This window comes from Felis catus, chromosome D1 (genome assembly GCF_018350175.1).
Source record: "Felis catus isolate Fca126 chromosome D1, F.catus_Fca126_mat1.0, whole genome shotgun sequence".
Taxonomy (NCBI): Eukaryota; Metazoa; Chordata; class Mammalia; order Carnivora; family Felidae; genus Felis; species Felis catus.
In genome coordinates this window covers 60,504,538-60,525,721 of record NC_058377.1, presented here as the reverse complement: position 1 = coordinate 60,525,721, position 21,184 = coordinate 60,504,538, and the positions used below count along the sequence as shown (strand labels likewise).

At 38.6% G+C, this 21,184-nt stretch overlaps 2 protein-coding genes and 1 long non-coding RNA gene across 3 annotated transcripts; 2 read left to right on the top strand and 1 right to left on the bottom strand.

Moving 5' to 3' along the window:
* The first annotated feature begins 4,241 nt into the window (after positions 1 to 4,241).
* On the top strand, positions 4,242 to 18,277 carry LOC123380483. The gene is made up of 2 exons (XR_006586319.1): positions 4,242 to 5,712; positions 18,036 to 18,277. It is a non-coding gene; the product is annotated as an uncharacterized LOC123380483 (long non-coding RNA).
* LOC101099583 (olfactory receptor 52M1-like) lies at positions 5,735 to 13,031 on the top strand. The gene has a single exon (XM_045038813.1). It carries the CDS (start codon positions 6,836 to 6,838, stop codon positions 7,787 to 7,789), a length of 954 nt encoding a protein of 317 aa, XP_044894748.1. The 5' UTR covers positions 5,735 to 6,835; the 3' UTR covers positions 7,790 to 13,031.
* A 1,226-nt stretch (positions 18,278 to 19,503) lies between the features above and the next one.
* On the bottom strand, positions 19,504 to 21,184 carry LOC101088952 (olfactory receptor 52K1). Its single transcript, XM_003992787.3, has one exon. The coding sequence runs from the start codon at positions 21,042 to 21,044 to the stop codon at positions 20,100 to 20,102; it is 945 nt and encodes a 314-aa protein (XP_003992836.2). The 5' UTR covers positions 21,045 to 21,184; the 3' UTR covers positions 19,504 to 20,099.

The following is a 21,184-nucleotide window of genomic DNA, read 5'->3' as shown; positions in this document are numbered from 1 at the left end:
ATATTGATTTGTAAATATTGAACCAGTCCAGCCCAAGAATAAATCCTACTTGAGCATGGTGAATGATTCTTTTAATGTACTTTTGGATTCAATTTGCCGTATTTTGTTGAGAATTTTTGCATCCATGCTCACCAGGGATATTGGCCTATAATTCACCTTTTTAGTGGGGTCTCTGGTTTTAGAATCAAGATAATGTTGGCCTTGTAGAATGAGTTTGGAAGTTTTCCTTCCATTTCTATGTCTTGGAACAGTTTCAGAAGAATAGGTATGAACTCTTTAAATGTTTGATAGAATTCTCCTGGGAAGCCATCTGGCCCCGGGGTTTTGTTTATTGGGAAATTTGTTATTGCTGCTTCCATTTATTTGCTGGTTATTGGTCTGTTCAAATTTTCTATTTCTTCCTGTTTCAGTTTTGGTAGTTTGTTTCTAAGAATTTGTCCATTTCTTCCAGATGTGCCCAATTTGTTGGCATATAATCTTTCATAGTCTCCTATAATTGTATTTCTGTAGTGTTGTGATCTCTTATTTGTGATTTTGAGCTCTTTCTCTTTTTGACAAGTCTGGCTAGGGGTTTATTAATTTTAATAATTCTTGCAAAGAACCACTTTCTAGTTTGATTGATCTGTTCTGTCCACCAGCATCTTTCACAGAACTAGAACAAATAATTCTAAAATTTTGTATAGAACCACAAAAGGCCCCAAAGAGCCAAAGCAGTTTTGATAAAAAGCTGAAGGCATTATAATTCTGGACTTCAAGTTACATTACAAAGATATAATCTTCAAGATAGTATGGTACTGGTACAAAAATAAACACATGAATCAAGGGAACAGAATTAACCCAGAAATGGACCTACAACTATATGGTCAACTAACCTTCAACAAGGCAGGAAAGAATATCCATTGGGGAAAAAAGTCTCTTCAAGTGGTTTTGGGAAAACTGGACAGCAATATGTGGAAAAATGAAACTGGACCACTTTCTGACACCATAAACAAAAATTCAAAATGGATGACCTTTCAAAAATAAATTAAAATATTTTCAAAAATTTACCTAAATGTAAGGCAGGAAACCATCAAAATCCTAGAGAACACAGGCAGCAACTTCTTTGACCTTGACTATAACAGCTTCTTACTAGACACATCACCAAAAGCAAGGGAAACAAAAGCAAAAAATGAACAATTGGAACATCATCAAGATAAACCACTTCTGCACAGTGAAGGAAACAATCAGCAAAACTAAAAGGCAACCAACGGAATAGAAGATATTTCCAAATGACATATCTGATAAAGGGTTAGTATCCAAAATCTATGAAGAACTTATCAAACTCAACACCCACAAAACAAATAATCCAGTGAAGAAATGGGCAAAAGACATGAATAGACACTTTTCCAAAGAAGACATCCAGATGGCCAACCGACACATGAAAAAATGCTCAACATCACTCATCAGGGAAATACAAATCAAAATCATGAGGAGATACTACCTCACAGCTGTCAAAATGGCTAAACCTAACACAGGCAACATCAGATGTTGGTGAGGATGAGAAAGGGGAACTCTCTTACACTGCTGGTGGGAATGCAAACTGATGTAGCTACTCTAGAAAACAGTATGGGGATTCCTCAAAAAAATGCTAAAAATAGAACTACCCTACAACTCAGCAATTGCACTAAGTATTTACAAAAATAGAGTCAAAGGGTCACATGCACCCCAATGTTTATAGCAGCATTATCAACAATAGTCAAATTATGGAAAGAGCCCAAATGCTCATCAGCTGGTGAATGGATAAAGATGTGTGTGTGTGTGTGTGTGTGTGTGTGTGTGTGTGTGTGTACATACATACGTATGTGTGTATCTATATAATGAAATATTACTCAGCCATTAAAGAATTAAATCTTGCCATTTGCAACAATGTGGATGGAGCTACAGTGTATTATGGTAAGGGAAATGTCAGAGAAAGACAAATACCATGATTTCACTCATATGTAGTATTTGAGAAATAGAACAGATGAACATAGGTAAAAAGAGGCAAACGATAAAATAGACTCCTAACTGCAGACAACAAACCAAGGGTTGCTGGAGGGGATGTGGGTGGGAAACAAGCTAAATGGGTGATGGGTATTAAGGAGGGCACTTTTGATTAGCACTGGGTGTTACATGTAAATGAATCACTAAATCCTACTCCTGAAACTAATATTGCACTATGTTAACTGGAATTTAAATAAAAACTTAAAAAGCAAAAGCAAACACAAAACAAAATTCCAATCTTGGCTGTATTTTCTGAAATCATTCTCCCCACTTAAGAATATTTGCTAGAAAAAAATGGGGAAAGAATCTGTTCAAAATACATTGGCCACAAATTGTTTAAATATAGAAAATGTTCACACTCTGTAGAAATAAAACATGAAAACAAGGTTTTGTTTTGCTCATCTATATAATGGGTATTTAAAAAATTACTAAAGGGCAATTTAGCAAATGAATGCATTTGACACTGGGTTAAACACAAACAATGCTTTTGGAAAGCAGGTTGACAACGATTCATGAAGCCTGCACAATGGTCAGTAATTTCCCTTCTAGGATTCTATCCTAAGGTTGAATGGAAAAAATGTTGACTAAGTTTGTACCACTTGGTATACAAAAACAAACTAGCCTCACTACTCTGAGAAATGAAAGTTAAAGTAACCACAGACCTGGACACACAGTGTAACTTGTGATTACAAATCTTTATTTTTAATCAAACATGACTTTTTAAAAAGCAGAAGGGAAAATTACAATGTTAGTGAAATCTACATAGTGCATAAAGTATATCTACACACAGCTTAGATCTTGTTTTTAAATAACATAATAATTGACCCAAAAGTATCCATATCAATTATACCAGCATCTGATGGTTTTTTTCAGCCTTCTCTTGTTAACTCCCTCCCAGTGTCCCTCTTGGAGACTTTGAGTACCTCAAGCTTGAGGGTTAGGTGTCTAAGCCCTGGGACTAGAACAAGCCCCAGCAGGAGAGTAAGAATTAAGTCTATAGTCCTGGGGGTGGAGTGGGATTAGGACAACAGACTGCTCCCAAGGGGGCGGTAACTGAAGGTCCAGAGGGAAGGGCACAGGTTTCTTTGTGCAGCCCTTGAGAAATAACTGGCTATTTTCAGCACCTGGATAAAGAACACAGAAAATAGTGAAGAGATCAGGGCTATGGCCTCCCCTTGACTCTAAACTAACCATCCAGACAAGAGGGGACAACTAGAAGGAACATTGCCTAGAGCTCTGAGGACAGCACCCCCAATGAGTAAGTACAGTCCAGTGAGGGAGTCAAAGTCAGTGGGAGCAAACTCCAAGTTCTACAAACTACATTTGTCTTCTGGTCCAACTAGGGCTTATCTTCTTCCTGGGTCTAGTCAAAAGTAGAATAGAGCACAATTTGGCCTGGGTTATGAAGAGGAGAAGTCCCAAGTCCGGAGGCCTCATTGCCTAGTACTGTCCCTCAGAACACAAGAGGAAAATCTGGACTATTCCAGCCTGATTGGACCTCTGGTCTCTTGCTCCACAGTCAGACAACCTCTCCTAAGTTGATCCTTACACCATCAGCATGTCTCTTCAATGATTATACCCATGTCTTAAAAATCTTCTATAGTTAGGAAAGAAGGATATGGAATCAATAAAGCCATATGGAAGGAAACAGTACTGTGTGTCTATGTTCTGTGGAAGAGGGCAAAGAATGCAGGGAAGGAGTAGGAAGAGTGGAAACACAGCGCCTATTCCAGAGGCCAGGCATCCTAACACTTGACCTTCCATGCACACACAATTATAAACAGCTCACTTAATACATGAAGTAGCCCTAAAGTAGTTATTTCCTTCGTTTCACACACTGGAAAACAGGACAGAAAACTGAGGCAGAGAGTGTATGCTCCCTAAGTTAGAGCCAAGACCAGAGGAGTTAGTATTTGAACCTATGTCTCTTACTGCTAACCCATGTTTAATTTTCCATAGCAAAACCTTTCTCAGGAGACTCGGACCCATCAGGATGCTTTTTCTAGGACTTGCAGACACTGGTCACCAGTGTCCCAAATAGGAATGCCTTTATGTGGGCTGACACAGAAAATATTTCTCTGGAATATTGTGGGTAAAGTGACACAATTCCGGTGCCACAACATAGTTCAAACCACCACTTAAGATGCCAATTATCAACTTTTAGTGGATTTTATTTATATATATATATGTTCATATTCTGCTTGTCCTAGCACAAAATTTGGTTACAGTTTCATTGACTAAACTGGGTCTGGTACAAATCAAAATTAGAAATCCAGGAGTTTAAGTCCATTCTATGAACATTAATTCCTTTTGTGATAAGTAACCTATCCTGCATTGAGTAAGCAGGCCCCTTTCTGCTTTAGGATGGTAGTTTATCACAATATTTTTTGAGAACACTTCAGGCATTCTCCCTGCTGTAAGATAAAATTGCATGTTGATTAATGTTCCCTTTAAATCCCTGTCTCATCTCTAATTACTGGACTTCTGAGGCTTCCTCAAAGATGTCCCATGTAACAGAGAAACCTAGGAAACTGCCAATTTGCAAAATCTACGATTCTGGTCTACTCCCCATAGTGAACAGTAAGAATTCAAGTAGAGAAATTTGCCGCCCTACACCAAGAATTGCATACTTCATTTGTCTTTTATAATTATCCTTTGCAGTTGATATTCCCATTTTTTTATGAAAAAGACAAAGAGTTTAGACTACTTTCCCAGATATAGAGTGAGATAAAGGTCTGGAATGGAAATCTGGTTTGTTAGGTGGCAAAGCTGGTGCCCTGAGCTGTCCCTGTGGTGCTGCCTCCAGGACGTCTTTCCCTTTCTTGTCTTCTCCAGAAGACATAGAAGCTCACATTGGAACTCTGAGGAAGTGGCTTCACACATTATCGCTTACTGGCATTATCACTTACTAGCATACTAAAGTACCCAGTTCGCGGAATTGCTGAAGTCAGTGAGTTAATGTAACAAGAACACTTGTGAAATGTTTTAAAGTTCACAAAACATTTTCTTTTCAGCACCCAATCAGTGGCTGACCAAAAAGTGAGAAAACTTGTAAAAACTTGTGTTGGAGCTACAATTAGGGATCCCTGAGGTTATATAGGGGCATTTTCATGCTTACTTGCCATGGAAATGTAATTGCTACTTATATTTTAGATAAGAATATTTTAAATGTGTGTGGGCTTCAGACAATTAGGAATTTAGGGACTACCCACCCACTGTGGTGTAGACTAGAGTTCCCAAAGAAGGCTTTGTTAGGGGAGAGATGATCTGGGATGGGCCTTGAAGAATGGGGGAAATTGCCCGTGTAAAAACCAAAATGGTGGTGAAACTTCTCAGCAAAAACATGGCTGTGTGAAGAAAGCTATAATGGTGAGGGTGGGGAGGCTGAAACTTGTTGACTATTGCTGACAATCTGACGGGAAATGGCAGGATGGCAACCCTAAGACAGGACAGGCCCCAAATTAAACTCTGCACTCTCAGGTTCTGAACCCTGAGGATGTGAAGCAATAGGACTCATTTCTGGCTTCTTAGAGATGCCTGAAAGGCAGAAGAGCAAGAAGTGGATGAGTCTTTTACAAGTAATGGCCAGTGATTTAATGCTTACCTCTTTTTAAATAGAGGACGTGGTCAGTAAGAAGGATCCTGTCAACTGTTTTCTTTTAGTCCATTCTCCTTAATTGCTATCATCAGGTAATGTGCAAAATATCCAGTGAGATAAGCTTATAAAAAGATGCACCTTTTATTTTACTCATCTCCTAGATACCCAGATTCTTAGATAGGTTTATTCTAATGACAGACTATTAAACTTCCTCTCTTAAAGAACTTCATCTCTTCATCTTGTAACCATGAAATCTGAGCAACCTTAAATGAAAGATCTTTTTCTTTGAGAATAAGATCCTGTGCCAAATATCTTTGAAGAAGTCAATTAGATTTGACAATCGGACTAATCCAGTGTTAAACCCTTAGACAAAAGGGAATTGTACCTCATTGATGTATTTTCCTTAGTAAATTGCCCCTCTGTTTTTGATTGGGTTTTGATAGATATAAGACCATTTTTAAAGCCCTTGTCCACTTTTAGAAGACTGAATATACACATATAAAAAGGGAAGAAAATTAAGGGTATGTTTTTACATTTCAGTTACGTTTGACACATTTTTAATGAAACTACATAATAGTTCAATCTGCCTCCTGCCATCCCCTCACTGTAATGATGTAAACATTTTACCAGGTAAATACATAGGGCTAAAAATATTATGAACCTAATTCTAATTCATTCAATGGATGTTCTACAACTTAAGCAATGCTTTATTTGAATACACACTTCTAAATTTTCATTATGAAATAGTTGCAAATAGGTAATCAATGTTATTAATGCTACTATTTATACAGAAAAGTATATGCAGGCACTGAGCTAAACACATTACATGTATATACATTTAATCATTAGACATAGAACTTTTCCGTAGTTTCCATTTCCTTTAGAAAGTACTTCCCAAAGCAAGAATACTGGATCAAAGGGGGTGAACCATTCTGAGGAGACTTCTAGGGTGAAGTAGGGCATTTTATCAGAAGTCATAAGCATTCCTGTTTCTACATTTACCATTGGGTGTTTTCATGCATAGTTTCTTTAATAAAATATGTAACATGCCAATCTTCAAGTAGACATTCAGAATTCTTTATTATAGGTTCCACCAGTTGCACAGGATGAAAACAAGAATCTAGTAGTCTACAGTTTCCAGAGACAATATCTCTCATAAGAATAAAAGTCTAAAACTAAGAGCTACTATCTCCTGGATATTCCACTCCCTGAAACATGTTCATATCTAACAATGCCTGCTTGGTGCCTAGTTCTTTCTGGCTTACTGGAATTCCAGGGCTGGAGTCCCTGCACATCTGGCTTTCTATCCCCTTCAGCTCTATGTACCTGGTGGCTGTGGTGGGGAATGTGACCATCCTGGCGGTGATAAAGATGGAACGCAGCCTGCACCAACCCATGTACTTCTTCCTATGCATGTTGGCTGTCATTGACTTGGTCCTGTCAACCTCTACCATGCCCAAACTGCTAGCTATCTTCTGGTTTGGTGCCCGCAACATTGACCTGGATGCCTGCTTGACTCAGATGTTCTTCATCCACTGCTTTGCCACTGTTGAGTCAGGCATCTTCCTTGCCATGGCTTTTGATCGCTATGTCGCTATTTGTGACCCATTACACCACACCTCAGTGCTCACTCATGCAGTGGTGGGTCGTTTGGGCCTGGCTGCCCTCCTCCGTGGAGTACTCTACATTGGACCCCTACCTCTGATGATTCGCCTGAGGCTGCCCCTTTACCGGACCCAAATCATTGCCCATTCCTATTGTGAGCACATGGCTGTAGTCACCATGGCATGTGGTGACACAACAGTCAACAACTTTTATGGAATGGGAATTGGCTTCCTGGTATTGATCTTGGATTCATTAGCCATCACTGTCTCCTATGTGATGATTTTCAAGGCTGTAATGGGATTGAGCACCCCTAAGGCTAGGCTTAAAACCCTAGGGACATGTAGTTCTCATATTTGTGCCATTCTTGTCTTCTATATCCCCATTGCTGTTTCTTCTCTCACTCACCGCTTTGGACATGATGTGCCTCCCCATATCCATATCCTTTTGGCCAACTTTTACCTCCTCATCCCACCCATCCTCAACCCAGTTGTCTATGCTGTCCGTACCAAACAGATTCGAGAAAGATTTCTCCACATCCTTAAGGCAGAGTCTCAACCCAAGTGACTGTTCTGCATCTGTGGGGCATACAGATACTTACACAAAAAGGTTCTGACTGGGGAAGCCAATGAAATAACACCCATGCAACTAGGTCTTTCCCGACTTGTGGAGATAAGGGTCTAAGAAGAATACTAGAATATATTCCATTTGACTATGGATTTTCTCAGTGGAGAGAATATCTGAATGGGGGAAATCAGGGCATGAGTTCTTACATAGTATCCCTTTTCATATTCAACTTCATAAAACTATAAGACACAAGCATGCCAACCACAGGAGTAAGACTATTTCTATCTTTGACATTTTCTGTAAAGGATTTCTAGTTTCTTTTTGGGATATGTTTTGCACAACTTGTAGAAGATAAAATTATACCCTAATACCTTCTTGAAGACAGTTTGCAAATTGTTAGTAAAGACCTTGAAAAATTCAACTGCATTAGCAATCTTTTTCTAACACTTTTGGCTTGCCACAGAAAAGACCTTTTGTTGAGGATGGAGGCAACATGAATGTGGGAAATCTTAATCTAATAGGTTTTGGACTGGACTTCACCGCCTATAGGAGTTAATCATCAAGCCAGGTCATTCTTCCATCTAAATAAATGTAAATGCAATATCCCACATCTCCTCTTAATAACTAATTGAAAGACAGAAGGACATTAGACTTTTGTTTTAGAGGCTTTGAGATGGTCGTGAAGGACAGTAGCTACACTGAAATAATGACAAAAAGGGAAGAAAGTAACGGTGGGATTATTGACAGGAAAGAAGTTAGGTAGAGAATACAGTAAAAGTGATGAGATTAAGCGAAGACCCAGTGGTAGATACAAACCAGGAAATAACTTCAGATCCTTTTGGAAAATTCTTGGTTTATTTTGTTATGATTAGACCCTTTTTAATCATATAAGTTAGATGATTACTTCAGGCTAGAAACCTACAAGAATTTTGTGGTTATGCATGAAAAAGAAAGCAATTCCCAATTCTAGTGATTCAGAATTATGGTATATCCATTTTAGTTCTGAAATATTTTAGACTTTAAGTCTAAAATGCTCATTTACCCTCAGTTTACAAGCCATTACAAAATCTAAAGTGACTTACCTTAGGTTAAAAATAAATCCTCTTAATATTTTGAAAGTATAATCTAAAGAAGCCAATGATAAAGCCACAGCAATATTCAAACCTCCTATCATCCAAAAATTTTTCAAGGAAAACACAAATTTTTATCTAGCTAGGGGTTTAAACTAAAATTTAGAAGAGAGTTTGCGATATTATATTTCCTCAGAATCCTATGCCTGACGCTGCTTAGAGCATATTGATTTTCCTCCATTGTTTTTGGGTGAGGCGTGCTTATTCCCTCATCTCCTTATCAAGGACTCTGAAGTCCAGTGCCAAACCCAAGTTCACCTATTTTAGAAAAGTTATGTTCTATGAACATAATTTTGGTGCCAAATATAATATACCCACTGATATTTTTAAAATAGTTGATTAAAAGATAATATAGAAGCCTCAGAGCTAAAAGTTTGTTTTACAGAATTATCTCCTGACCATAACCCTGGGCTTTGGAGAAAATTAAGAAAAATTATGCCCAAATCCTTCAGTGGTACCAATGCTGAAGGGAATGAAAAGAAACCTTCGTCATAGAATAGTTCTTTGGCATATTGTATAAAGTCCATGATTTATGCTACATAAAACAGTGTGTATGGAGATCCAGGACTTTTATTCAGGGTTTAATTGCATACAGCAGGGTTAGTACAAGAACTTTATAGCCAAACAATCTCAGATATACCACAATATGATATTTCTAGATGATCTTCCATGTCTACCAATGTCCAAAACCAAATACCAAGCATCTCCAACTTCATCCCCCTATGGCATTGAATGAGAGCAAAAAGGAGAAAATACCACGTGGATGGGTGCTCCCACTCCATCCAGGGACAACCACCCATGACAACACCCATACCTATCAGACTCAGGGTTGAGCTGAGTTACAGTAAAGCATTTAATTCCATTGTCAAATGTAGTCATGTCTGGGCTTTCATGGACTTTCATGAAGGTGTGAGCTCAGAGCATGATGGAAGGGAATGTACCCTCGTGAATACAGGATAGGGACATGACAAATAAGTCCAATAATTGAACATCTTATTCAAAGTCAATTTCCCACAAATCTTCTGGAGAGAAGATTCTCTACTGGATTCTCTGGTACTGTTGATCCACTGAGATTTGTAATCCCATTTCCACAGGACCCTGGCAAGGATTGTTTACTCTGTATCCTTCTAGTTCTCATTCCTTTGCCCCAGTAACAGGGCTGTGTGCAAAGTGGTCAGAGTGGCCACTCTTATTTTCTTTCAGCCAACCTCTTTGTCTCACTTGTGCCTCAGGAATGCTTAGGATCCACTTCAACACCAGTTGGAGCCTTGAGAGCCAAGGAGTAAAAGGCATGGTTCCAACTAATGTCCTTCCTCCTGCCAGGCACATAGGGTCTTTGTGCCTAACTTAATCTAAAGCCAGAAAAATAAGCCTGTTCTGCCAGATCAGATACCCCATCACATTTTTTTTCAGATTGGATGCCCTTATAAATCTTTTGTCTTTCTGGATCAAGGCTTTTGAACGTAAAAGCCAAGAATCTTCTGTCCTGTTAGAAAGGTAAAATAGAAATCCCTGACTGTTCGGATTTTCTATGACTGGATTCTAGAATTGAGAATTCTAGAATTGAGCTTGAGAAGTGGCTCTGCAAAATATTAAATAAAAACCTAAGATCTGAGGGATCTATACCTCTGGAAGTCTTGCCTGACAAGCACAAATCTTCTTGAGAGTAATATGGTTGTTCACATTTTTCTTCAGCAATGAGGGAAACCAACTTACTTGATTCAAATGAAACCAACACTATCCAAGTATAAAATTTATTATGTTGCTCACAATTGGATAAGAATCTTGCAAGGACTCATTTTCAAGAAATATCTTCAGGTCCAATCCTTATTTGTTAAAGTTGGATGGATACAAAAGTGAGAGTGAGACCTAATCATTCAAGCGATACAATCATCTCACTGTGTGCTATAGACAGATTAGATAGGCAAATATAGGATATAGGTAAGTAGACAGGTAGACTTTCCACTCAGGAGCTAATGTTATTCTCAACTTGATTAGTACAAGATTTCTCAGATGCATCTAATGTTAGGACATTGTACTGTGTCTTCCTGGCCAAGGTGGAACTGTTTCCCAGAATTCCTTTCCCTGTGAGGTTCCTGGTTAGGGCTGGCTGAAAGGCCTATTTCTGTGAGATTAGAAGGCAGTGGTGAAAGAGCAACCATTATTTTCTAAAGGCTTGTGTAGAGTGCCCAATGATGCTGTAGCTCCTTCTAGCTCCCTGATCCTATGGGCTCACCTTGTGCGCAAGGAGTAGCCACTGAACCCACAATTCCTTCATCTTCTGCTGTATCTCCTTCCATTTATCCAGACCCTGGGTAAGGTGTGTGCTCAGCTCCATGGTAAAAGGTAGCTCTTTCTTCCAGTCACCTGCATTGTAAAGGTTGGAGGCAGTGAGTGACGTGGATTCGAGGCTTCCTCTGTAGGTTCCAATTCATCTTTGGGAGACGCTTATCCTTACTCTTTACTCTTCCAGTCCACATCCAGATTTTCTGAGTTTTGGTCCTGCTGAATTGTAGGGTCACTTCAGACACATAGTCTTCCATATAGTTCACCAGATCCCTTAATTGCTTAAGGTCTAATACCCATAATCAACCCCTTATTCCATATCATTCATAGTGGTTCTGCCTTCCTAATCAAACCATAATTGATGAGCTTTTTTTTTCTATATCCACCCTCATCCAGTCTAAGGCAGGAAGGAAAATCCAGTCAGTACTACTCTATGTACTCTTTTAGAATAGGCAGGACCTCACTTTTACCTCTTTAATGATTCATTTTATCTTCTTGACCACTTCTGTTGCCAATAAGAAATTATTCATAGGGTTAGGATAGCTCACTAATAGAGAAATGTTTTACCCTGAGACTAGAACAAAAAGTTAACAAACTAAAAGTTAAGCATACATGGGACATGCATTACTGCAACACAAGGCTTTGAGGAGAGGATCTATGTCATTGAGAGGTTTCCTATACCCGAGAGATTACAAGGCTACAACTAAAGGGAAGCAGTGGCACATACCGCTTAAAACTATACAGGGGGACACCTGGGTGGCTCAGTTGGTTGAGTGTCCAACTTCAGCTCTTATGGTTGGTGGATTCAACCCCCACATCGGGCTCACTACTGTCAGTGCAGACCTCACTTCAGATCATCTGTCTTTCTCTCTGACCCTCCCCTGCTCACACTCTCTCAAAAAAAATAAACATTTAAAAATATAGGATTTAGTGTCATCACAACTATCTTTTATCAAACATTTTTTTTGCCACATATGAACCTGAGTATATAAGTTACTTTATAGAAGTTAACTAATTAAATCCTCAAACCCTCAGATATAGATACTATACTATTTTGAAAATGAGGCAACTGGCTTTGGGGAAGTTATTTAATTTCATGAAGGCTCATTGACTTGGGTTTGAAACTTGGTTCCACCACTGTGTCTGAGATCTGTTTCCACCACCATGTTATTACTGTACTACCACTCCCTCTAATGGGCCATCTTCTGTTGAGATGAACCAATAACCAAGAAAGAAGAATAATTCAACAGGGTGATTTTTGTTTAACCAGAGGTCCTGCTGACTGCTGTAGCTTAACACAAGTGCCTCAAAGTAGATCAGGCTCACTTACTGTCATCTGTTTATAGACAGTTCAGCTTTGAATAATTCTATTTTGAATTGTGTATCAACAGGAAAGATACTATTCCAGTTCCTATCTTGATTCGAGGAGAAACTTCTTAGAGTTAAATGACAAATTTATGAACATTACTTTAACGCTTATAGGCCAAAACTAAGAAACTATTGGTACAGGTAATTATTCCACATTGTCTTCAGGCACACCCTCTGTTGAGTGCCTCATTATCTTTCAAAGTCTTTTCTGGGTTAAGAATATAGTCTTACATAAGAGAAATACCTTCTTGACTGGCAGGTTTCCCCAGTATAAATCTTCCCGAGTCTCCCTGAACTTCTAGGTTTCTGAATTAATAATTTTTGTGTGTGAAAATTATGTTCATCTATAAAACCAAGCTATACCATTTTGTGATAATTTTTATTTTTTTATGACATTTATTGGTGGTTTCCATACAACACCCAGTGCTCATCCCAGCAGATGTCCTCCTCAATGCCCATCACCCACTTTACCCTCCCTCCTACCCCCCCTTCAACCCTCAGTTTATTCTCAGTTTTTAAGAGTCTCTTATGGTTTGGCTCCCTCCCTCTCTAACTTTTTTTTCCCTTCCCCTCCCCCATAGTCTTAAGTTTCTCATGATCCCAAGGGATACAGGAGTGCTGATGCATAGGGGCACTTGTACCCCAATGTTGATAGCAGCACTTTCAACAATAGCCAAATTATGGAAAGAGCCTAAATGTCCATCAACTGATGAATGGCTAAAGAAGTTGTGGTTTATATATACAATAGAATATATTGTATGGCAATAAGAAAGAGTGAAATATGGCCTTTTGTAACAACACGGATGGAACTGGAGTGTGTTATGCTAAGTGAAATAAGTCCTGCAGAGAAAGACAGAGATACATACATTTTCACTCTTATGTGGATCATGAGAGACTATTTTTAAACACATATAGTGGAGTACCAATGACTATATGACCTACTAATTTGGGAACTTTGTTGGCACCTGTAAAATAAGATTTTAGATGATGACCCCTAAACTCCTTTTTTAGGTTCTAAATTAAAAAAAAGTGACTTTCCATTCTGGTCTTCCCTTGGTAATTGCCTTTGAGCACCAGATATGGGAGAAATATTCCATTAAGGATCTTTGAGCAGACTCGGCTTCCTGCAATTTTTATCTCCATTGAATGAGGATGTAAACTTCCATTTCTGATGATACAGCATCCAGACATCTTCCTTCCATTCATGTATCTACACACTCCCTTTCCTGTGAGTGATATTGCTGGTAATGACAGAAGCTTAGAAGTAAGAAGACCAGCCAAAGTCAGGAGACTGGAAGAAGCATGGTATCAGTCATCAAATAGACTGCACTTAGACTCCAAAGTAATTCTTGGGCAAAACTTTGAAGCCGTCACCAAAGAAAAAAAAAAGGCTACCACTAAGCATATTATAGGACAGAATTCAGGCAGAATGGGCTGTTAAGAATTGTGTGCTGAAAGAGGCAGTGATTCTAGCTCTAGCATTTAAGGTTTTTTGATATGAGTCACTCACATTTGGTCTCCTATAACACTGCCCTATTCTGATTGTATAATTCATTGAATACAAAAATGCCACCCATAACATATTTCAGGCATCAATAAATGTTTGGATAGATGAATGAACTTATGAAAGCATGAATTTCTTTAAGTTCAGATGGATGAGATGATCAAATTACATATCCTCCAGGTATTATAAAACTTGACACAATTAAGACATTACTGTCTTAAGTCTTCAGGAAAAACCTTTAGGGTAATAGATAGCTGTTTGTTATACCAATAGTCCAACTCAAATGCTAACAATACACTTAGCAATCATTAAGGGTCACATATTTTCATACTTATCTATCAGTTGACCCTGCAACGGACATAATATTAGTTCCTCAGTTAGTGCTTAACATCATTAGAGATTGAGACATAAAATCACTCTACAGTCCTGAACTGGAAACTACTGATTCTCATTTCTAGAATGAAAATAGGTCCATCTAAATCCTGCCCATTCTAGAAGTTTCAAGTCAAACACTAGGGTCTGTATATGTGCTTTAGAGAAGAGATTCTCTGACTTTGTGTAAGTGAACTCCTTAACTGCATAAAGAGGTATATAATTTTTCAAAATAAAGTTTACATATAGAATTTGTATCTAATTAAATTAAAATATATAATTCCCAGATTACATTAAACATTGGCATTTTAAAATCAAACTGCTATATCAAAATTCTAAATGTATTTAGTATTATAAAAATATTTTGATGCCCATCATCTGTTTAAAATAAGGACAAGCTCTCCTTTAGCCATCAAACTTTACATCATCCTTCTTTTTCTGTAAAACCCTAGCATTTGTCTTTAAAAAAAAAAGTGTTTTTACAGCCCCAGTGTCACAAAAGGAAAGCTTCAGAACTAAGGAGGGGTACAAAACCAGGACTAACCAGACACATTCTTAGAGGCAGGTCTCAGGAATGTAGGAATTCAACTACCAAAAGTGACTAGACATCCCCCAAACTGGACTCATACCCAAGAGCTCCTCAGACCCCTGGACTTTAGTCATGTCTTTGTGGAGGCAGCTCTACACTGAGGGGTGCAGTGAGGACCATTCTTTAGTCTGCTTCTAGTAAGGTTAGTATATCTGTCTCTAACTCACTAAGCTTCCCAAACACCAGTGGGCAAGGAACTCTCCAAAGAGTGATGATAGAAATATTTTAGAATTCAACTCTACTTGATGTCAAAACTGCTTGAAGTGTAGACCAAGTGCCATTCCTGGGAAGAGGGAGGAATCTAATGCTGGGATTAGAGCAGAAACCAGAACATGCTTCCTCAAGAAAGAGGTGTGCATGACTGGAGTAGATCGAGGAAATCCAAGTCAGTAGACCATATACTTGATCATTCACATACATGTGTATATGTATACTTATACATATGCAAATATTAGACAAGTATTATATTTATATATAAATGTACATTATGTAATATGTACTTAACCATTACCATTATATTTTATATTATAAAACATACAATAATGTAAATATTAAAAGGCTGAAGAAAATAACAACAAATGAAAATTCTGAGTATACCATTTTGTTCTTCTATTCTACAGACCAACATTTTTAGACAATTAGGAGTTTTGGAATCTACAAGATATATGTACAACTTTAACATATTCTACAGTTTATGGAATTCTATCACTTCATGACTTCTCCAACTTTCTGTCCAACTCCACATGTCCTTAGATTCTGAGGTCCATGCCTGCTTTCATGTCATTCTACCTCCATGCCAGGACATGGCTATGTTCTTTTAATTTGTTCTCTCTACTTAGGTGATCACATACTCTTTTTAAAAATCTGACTTCTAAGCTTACGCATGTGACACCACAAATAATATCTCAAACATAAATGTTTGAGGGAGCTAGAGTTCATAGGTTGGAATACCAGAAAAGAGAGAGAATGTACTGGAGATCTGCAGTCTTGACCTGAGTACCATTCACTACTTTTACGGGAGGAAATCACTGAAACTAAGGAAAGACCACCCAAGAGTATTAGAGGAAACAATCTCCAGTTCTCACACAGGGCTGGGAATAGTTCTTTTCCCACAAGCTGGAGTGGAAATCCTCATGAGTCCTAAGATTTTTTTTTTCAAAAATGCTTTTTTGCTCAGTGGTGATAACAAATTAAGCCTAAACTGAAAGCTGTTGAGTCCTGACTAACAAAGCCTAAAAGCAAAACCTAAGGGATCACACTGTTTCCAACGACATAACCATGACCCAGAATAAAGCCCAACAATGTGTGTATGAACACAGAAGTATCCAGTACCCAAAAGTAAAATTCAACACATCTGGCATTCAATCAAAAATTACCAGGAAATATGAAGCACCTGGGTGGCTCAGTCAGTTGAACCACCAACTTCGGCTCAGGTCATGATCTCACATCACAGTCGGTGAGTTCAAGCCCTGCATTGGCTCTGTGCTGACAGCTCAGAGCCTGGGACCTGCTTTGGATTCTGTGTCTCCCTCTCTCTCTCTCTCTCTGCCCCTCCCCTGACACTCTCTTTCTCAAAAATAAACATATATATTTTTTAATTATCAGGAAATACACATAAGAAAAATCAAAACAAATCACAAAGTACAGAAGATAAAATTAGCATATAAAGATAGTAAGCATACAGAATACAATTGTAATGGTATAAGAGGCTAGAGGAGAGATTGAGCATGTTAGGGGAATCAGAAGATATAAAAATACCTAAATGTAATTTTAACCTTTGAAAATTTTAGTATCTGAAATAAAATATATTCGTTTACCTATGAAAATTACAATATCAGATGAAATGTACAATATCAGAGATTTAAAAATACAATAAAGGGAAATAAAAGGCAAAACAGTGATGCAGAAGCATCCTGAACAAAACACGACATGAAAGTATACTCAAATTGTGGTTATTTCAAATACTGCTTGTTAAAATGTAGTCTAAAGTTTGCCTTTTTTGTTATGTTAGTCTGCATTCAAACTCGGTGGTTTGGCCATTCCAAACTATCAATGGGCTGGGGCTGCTCTAGCTAAAATTGATGTCTGGGTCAGTCACGGATCCATGCAAAAGCATTGTTTGGGCAACTTACAATTATTCAGGGCTCAGAAAACCCAAAAGTAGGGTGCAGGAATTGTTGGAAGTGTTGTGTTTAAGTTCAAATTAGTGCACATTTTCTGTATCCTCTTGTATCACTTACATAACTGTAAAACTTCAACTCTAAAAATAGCATCCATGAGGGGAGGAAAACAAAGGGAGGGAGGCAAACCATAAGAGACTCTTAAATACTTGAGAACAAACTGAGGGTTGATGGAAGGTGGGGCAGAGAGGGAAGTGGGTGATAGGCATTGAGGGCACCTGTTGGGAAGAGCACTGGGTGTTGTATGGAAACCAATTTGACAATAAGTTATATTTAACATGAAAAAATGAATTAAAATTCCCAAAGTTATGGGAAAGTCCATGTATTCTTTATCTCCAACCAAAAATAAAACTCACCAAGGAAAAATAAATAATAAATAAGATAAAAATAGCATACATGTATTCTGATGACTATGCTCCATCTAAGCACAGTGTTAATTAATACAAGATAAGAAATAACTCACCTTTGATTATTGTGAATAAAGCTAGCAGTGCATACTGTTATTACATAGTAATTGAGTTCCTATACTGTCAGACTTACATGTTGGATTAAATCATTCTGTGGAGGGTATGAGTTTCATTTCTGCACCAAACATAAGGACAAATCAGGTCTTCGAACCTGGAAATGCTTATTTAATCCATTTACTATATTCAGCTTACTAAATAACAATGACAGATAAATAGTTTCCAGAATTTGCTGTCGTACAAATACCCACAAAATCTGTGGCATATAACAGTAAAAATGTATCTCTCATACACCTGGAGATTGGCTGAGATGACTCTGCTGATTTCAACTGAATTTGCTTATCCATTTGCAGGTCAGCTGGGGAACCTGCTGATCCAAGTTGGATTTGGTTGTGAGGTTCTGCTTCAATCTGCAAGTTGATCAGGCATCTCTGCTCCACATTTTCTTCATCCTCATTGAACCAACGAGCTAACCAGGGTATATTGTCATGTTGCAGCAAAGTCAGAAGACAACAAGCCCCCTTGCACAAGCAAATTTCAGGTCTTTGTACTGCATCTGCTAATGCCCCATTAACAAAGTGGTGCAGATGGCCAACCCCTGAGTCTGTGGAGTTATATACTCTGGGAGAGTAGATGTTTTTGAATACTAATCTAATTTATTATCCAGAATGCTTGAACTCAACTCAGGAAAAAACAAGCAAGAGTTTGGGAAGGCTCAGGGAACAGTCAGAGGCTCTTGGTTAATATTACTTCCTTCATTGCTGTCCAGTTAACTCATGTCTGGATGACTGAGACATTTGGGATCTGGTCAGAGACCTATTGAAAGCAGCACCCTCCATATGTCCCTACGAGGTAAACTATGGTATAACATGAGGAGGGTCTGGGGATGCTTTTTCAGAGCCTACCAAGTTTCTTTGTTCTTAGAGAAACTCCTTTAGTTATGATTTAGGAAAGAAAAGGTTTAAAAAATTTAAAAAAATAGAAGAACATGGCTGTATAAATAGACCTTCATGAAAGTGTATGAGAGCTTCTTTAAAGAACTGACTAAAGGAGTGTTCAATTATTAATTTGCATAAGGAGACAAAGGCAGAAAGATAAGTGAAATCCAGTTTCATTTTTAGGACGTACTAGAAAAATAGTATACTTTCCTTTTCTTCAAATACTCAAGGTCTCGAACTGTCATGAACTAGAGGGCAAAATAGCTTACAACTCCAGCAATCTGCTTTCCCTGGGTTATGTTATAAAACAACTCCCAAATCTCATTTTACTGCAAGAATAACAAAATCATCCTTGTTCATGTTACAGTAACATTTTGGGGTCAGCGGTAGCTATGCTCCAGACTGTAAGTCTGATTCATCTCTCCATGGATCTTCTCAATCATGGGTCTAGGTTGAAGAAACACCCTGTACAGGGACATGCTCATTCTTGTGGCACAGGCAAAAAGCAAGAGAGAAGGAAAATACACAAATGCATTTTGAAGTTTGTGATTATTGTGGAATATTTTAAGACCATTCAAATTTCATTGGCTGAAGAAAGTCACATAGCAAGACTTAGCATTCCTGGAGTGAGGAAATTTCCCTCCCATGACAGAGGTGTGGAAAAGTAAATATCTATGAACAATAATACAGTCTACCACAACTATATATTATAACTTCTTTAGCTTCAGATGTCTCAAGTTCAAGAACAAAGGGTATTAATCTTTCCATAATACATAGCTCAAAGATGGTATTAAGCTCTTCAATAAACATTACTAATGTTTTTTTTAGAAATGCATATGTACATGAAAAGTTACATGATATAAATATATGTAAGGGATGTCAGAGGACTCCTTTGTTAAATGTTCAACAAAGGAATTGGCTGTTCCTTGATCTTCTTTTCTGATTCACACTGACTTAGTGGAAGAAATAAGTCTGCTTAGAAGTGGAGCTGTCCAAGCGTAGAGCCAATAACATTGGGTGTAGTAGGCTAATAGAGTGGCAGAGGCCGGAGGCCACTTAAAAAAACTATGGAAGCAGTTATAGTACTGGAAGTAATGCTGGCCTTCGGGTCACAAAATTTGTGGTTAATTAGTCTAGATGAAGAGTTGACAAAACCTCAACTTCTTGTGCCAATCTCAGCCAATATTCCTATTGTCTTTCACCTAGATGACAATGGCATTTTGGAATCTTCTTTGTTTTTCTTAATCATGTGATAGGTCTATGAAAAAAGGAAGGTCAAACCTCTGCTACCAGACAGACTAAAGGACATACCTGGTTTGATCTAACTGGATCTGTGAGGAATAAAACCTCATTTTCCTTGTCATACTAAAGAATCGTCAAACTTGGAGATTACAAATTTCCTACTTGAGATTTTTTTCTCTCTGCCTCAATCCAGCATGCATTCAGTACTGAACTGATAGATAAGGAAAAAGTATGCATCTACACATTCTTTCTTTGAAATAGACTGAGCACATGATCACGAATCTGTTTGGTCTTGATGCCATAAATGATGGGGTTGATCATGGGTGGAAAAAGAAGATAGAAAATAGCAAGGAGTATGTGGACATGAGGGGCAGCCTGGCGAGCCACACGGTGCATGACTGAGGAGATGACCACAGGTGTGTAGGTGGACAAGATGGCACCTATGTGAGACACACATGTCCCAAAGGCCTTGTAACGGGCCTCCTGAGAGGCGAGCTGTAGAACTGCTCGAAGGATGAAGATATAAGACAGGATAACAAAGAGCAGGTCCAACACCACTATAAACATGGCCACAGCAATGCCATAGATATTGTTGAAGCGAGTGTCCCCACAGGCAAGCCTTACCACAGCCATGTGCTCACAGTAGCAGTGGGCAATTAGGGGGCCTCGGCAGTAGTGGAAACGTCTGAGCAGAAAGGGGAGTGGAGTCATTAGTGTCACAGCCCGAGTCACAGCAGCCATGCCAATCCTAGTGATAAGGGACCCAGTCAGGACTGTGGTGTAGTGCAGTGGCTTGCAGATAGCCACATAGCGGTCAAAGGCCATGGCCAGAAGCACTGCTGACTCCATGATAGAGAAGGAGTGGAGAAAGAACATCTGGACCAGACAGGCATAGAAGTTGATCTCCCGATCTCTGAACCAAAAAATAGCTAGCATTTTGGGAAGTGTTGTAGAAGAGAGAACCAGATCAATGACTGCCAGCATGGCCAGAAAGAGGTACATGGGCTCGTGGAGGGCTGCATCAGTCTGGATGATGAACAGGAGGGTGCAGTTGCCTAGCAGGGCCAGAGTATAGGCGAAGGAGAATGGAATAGAGATCCAGACATGCAGGTGTTCCAAACCTGGAATTCCTACCAGCAGGAAGGAAGTTGGATGGGTTGTGGTAATATTGGAGGCTGTCATGGTTTTTTGATATCTTCCTTGTCTATTTTTACAGGGCTCCTTCACCTTCTATATATAGAGAGAGAGAATTAGCTCTTGTTCCTGTTGCTAAACTTTAAACAAAATTGGTTAGTAGTCCTCATAGACCTGGATAAGTATAA

What these genes read in the sequence shown, in the direction of transcription:
- LOC101099583 (XM_045038813.1), top strand. Translation starts at nt 6,836, where the DNA reads ATGTTCATATCTAACAATGCCTGCTTGGTGCCTAGTTCTTTCTGGCTT.
- LOC101088952 (XM_003992787.3), bottom strand. Translation starts at nt 21,044, where the DNA reads ATGACAGCCTCCAATATTACCACAACCCATCCAACTTCCTTCCTGCTG.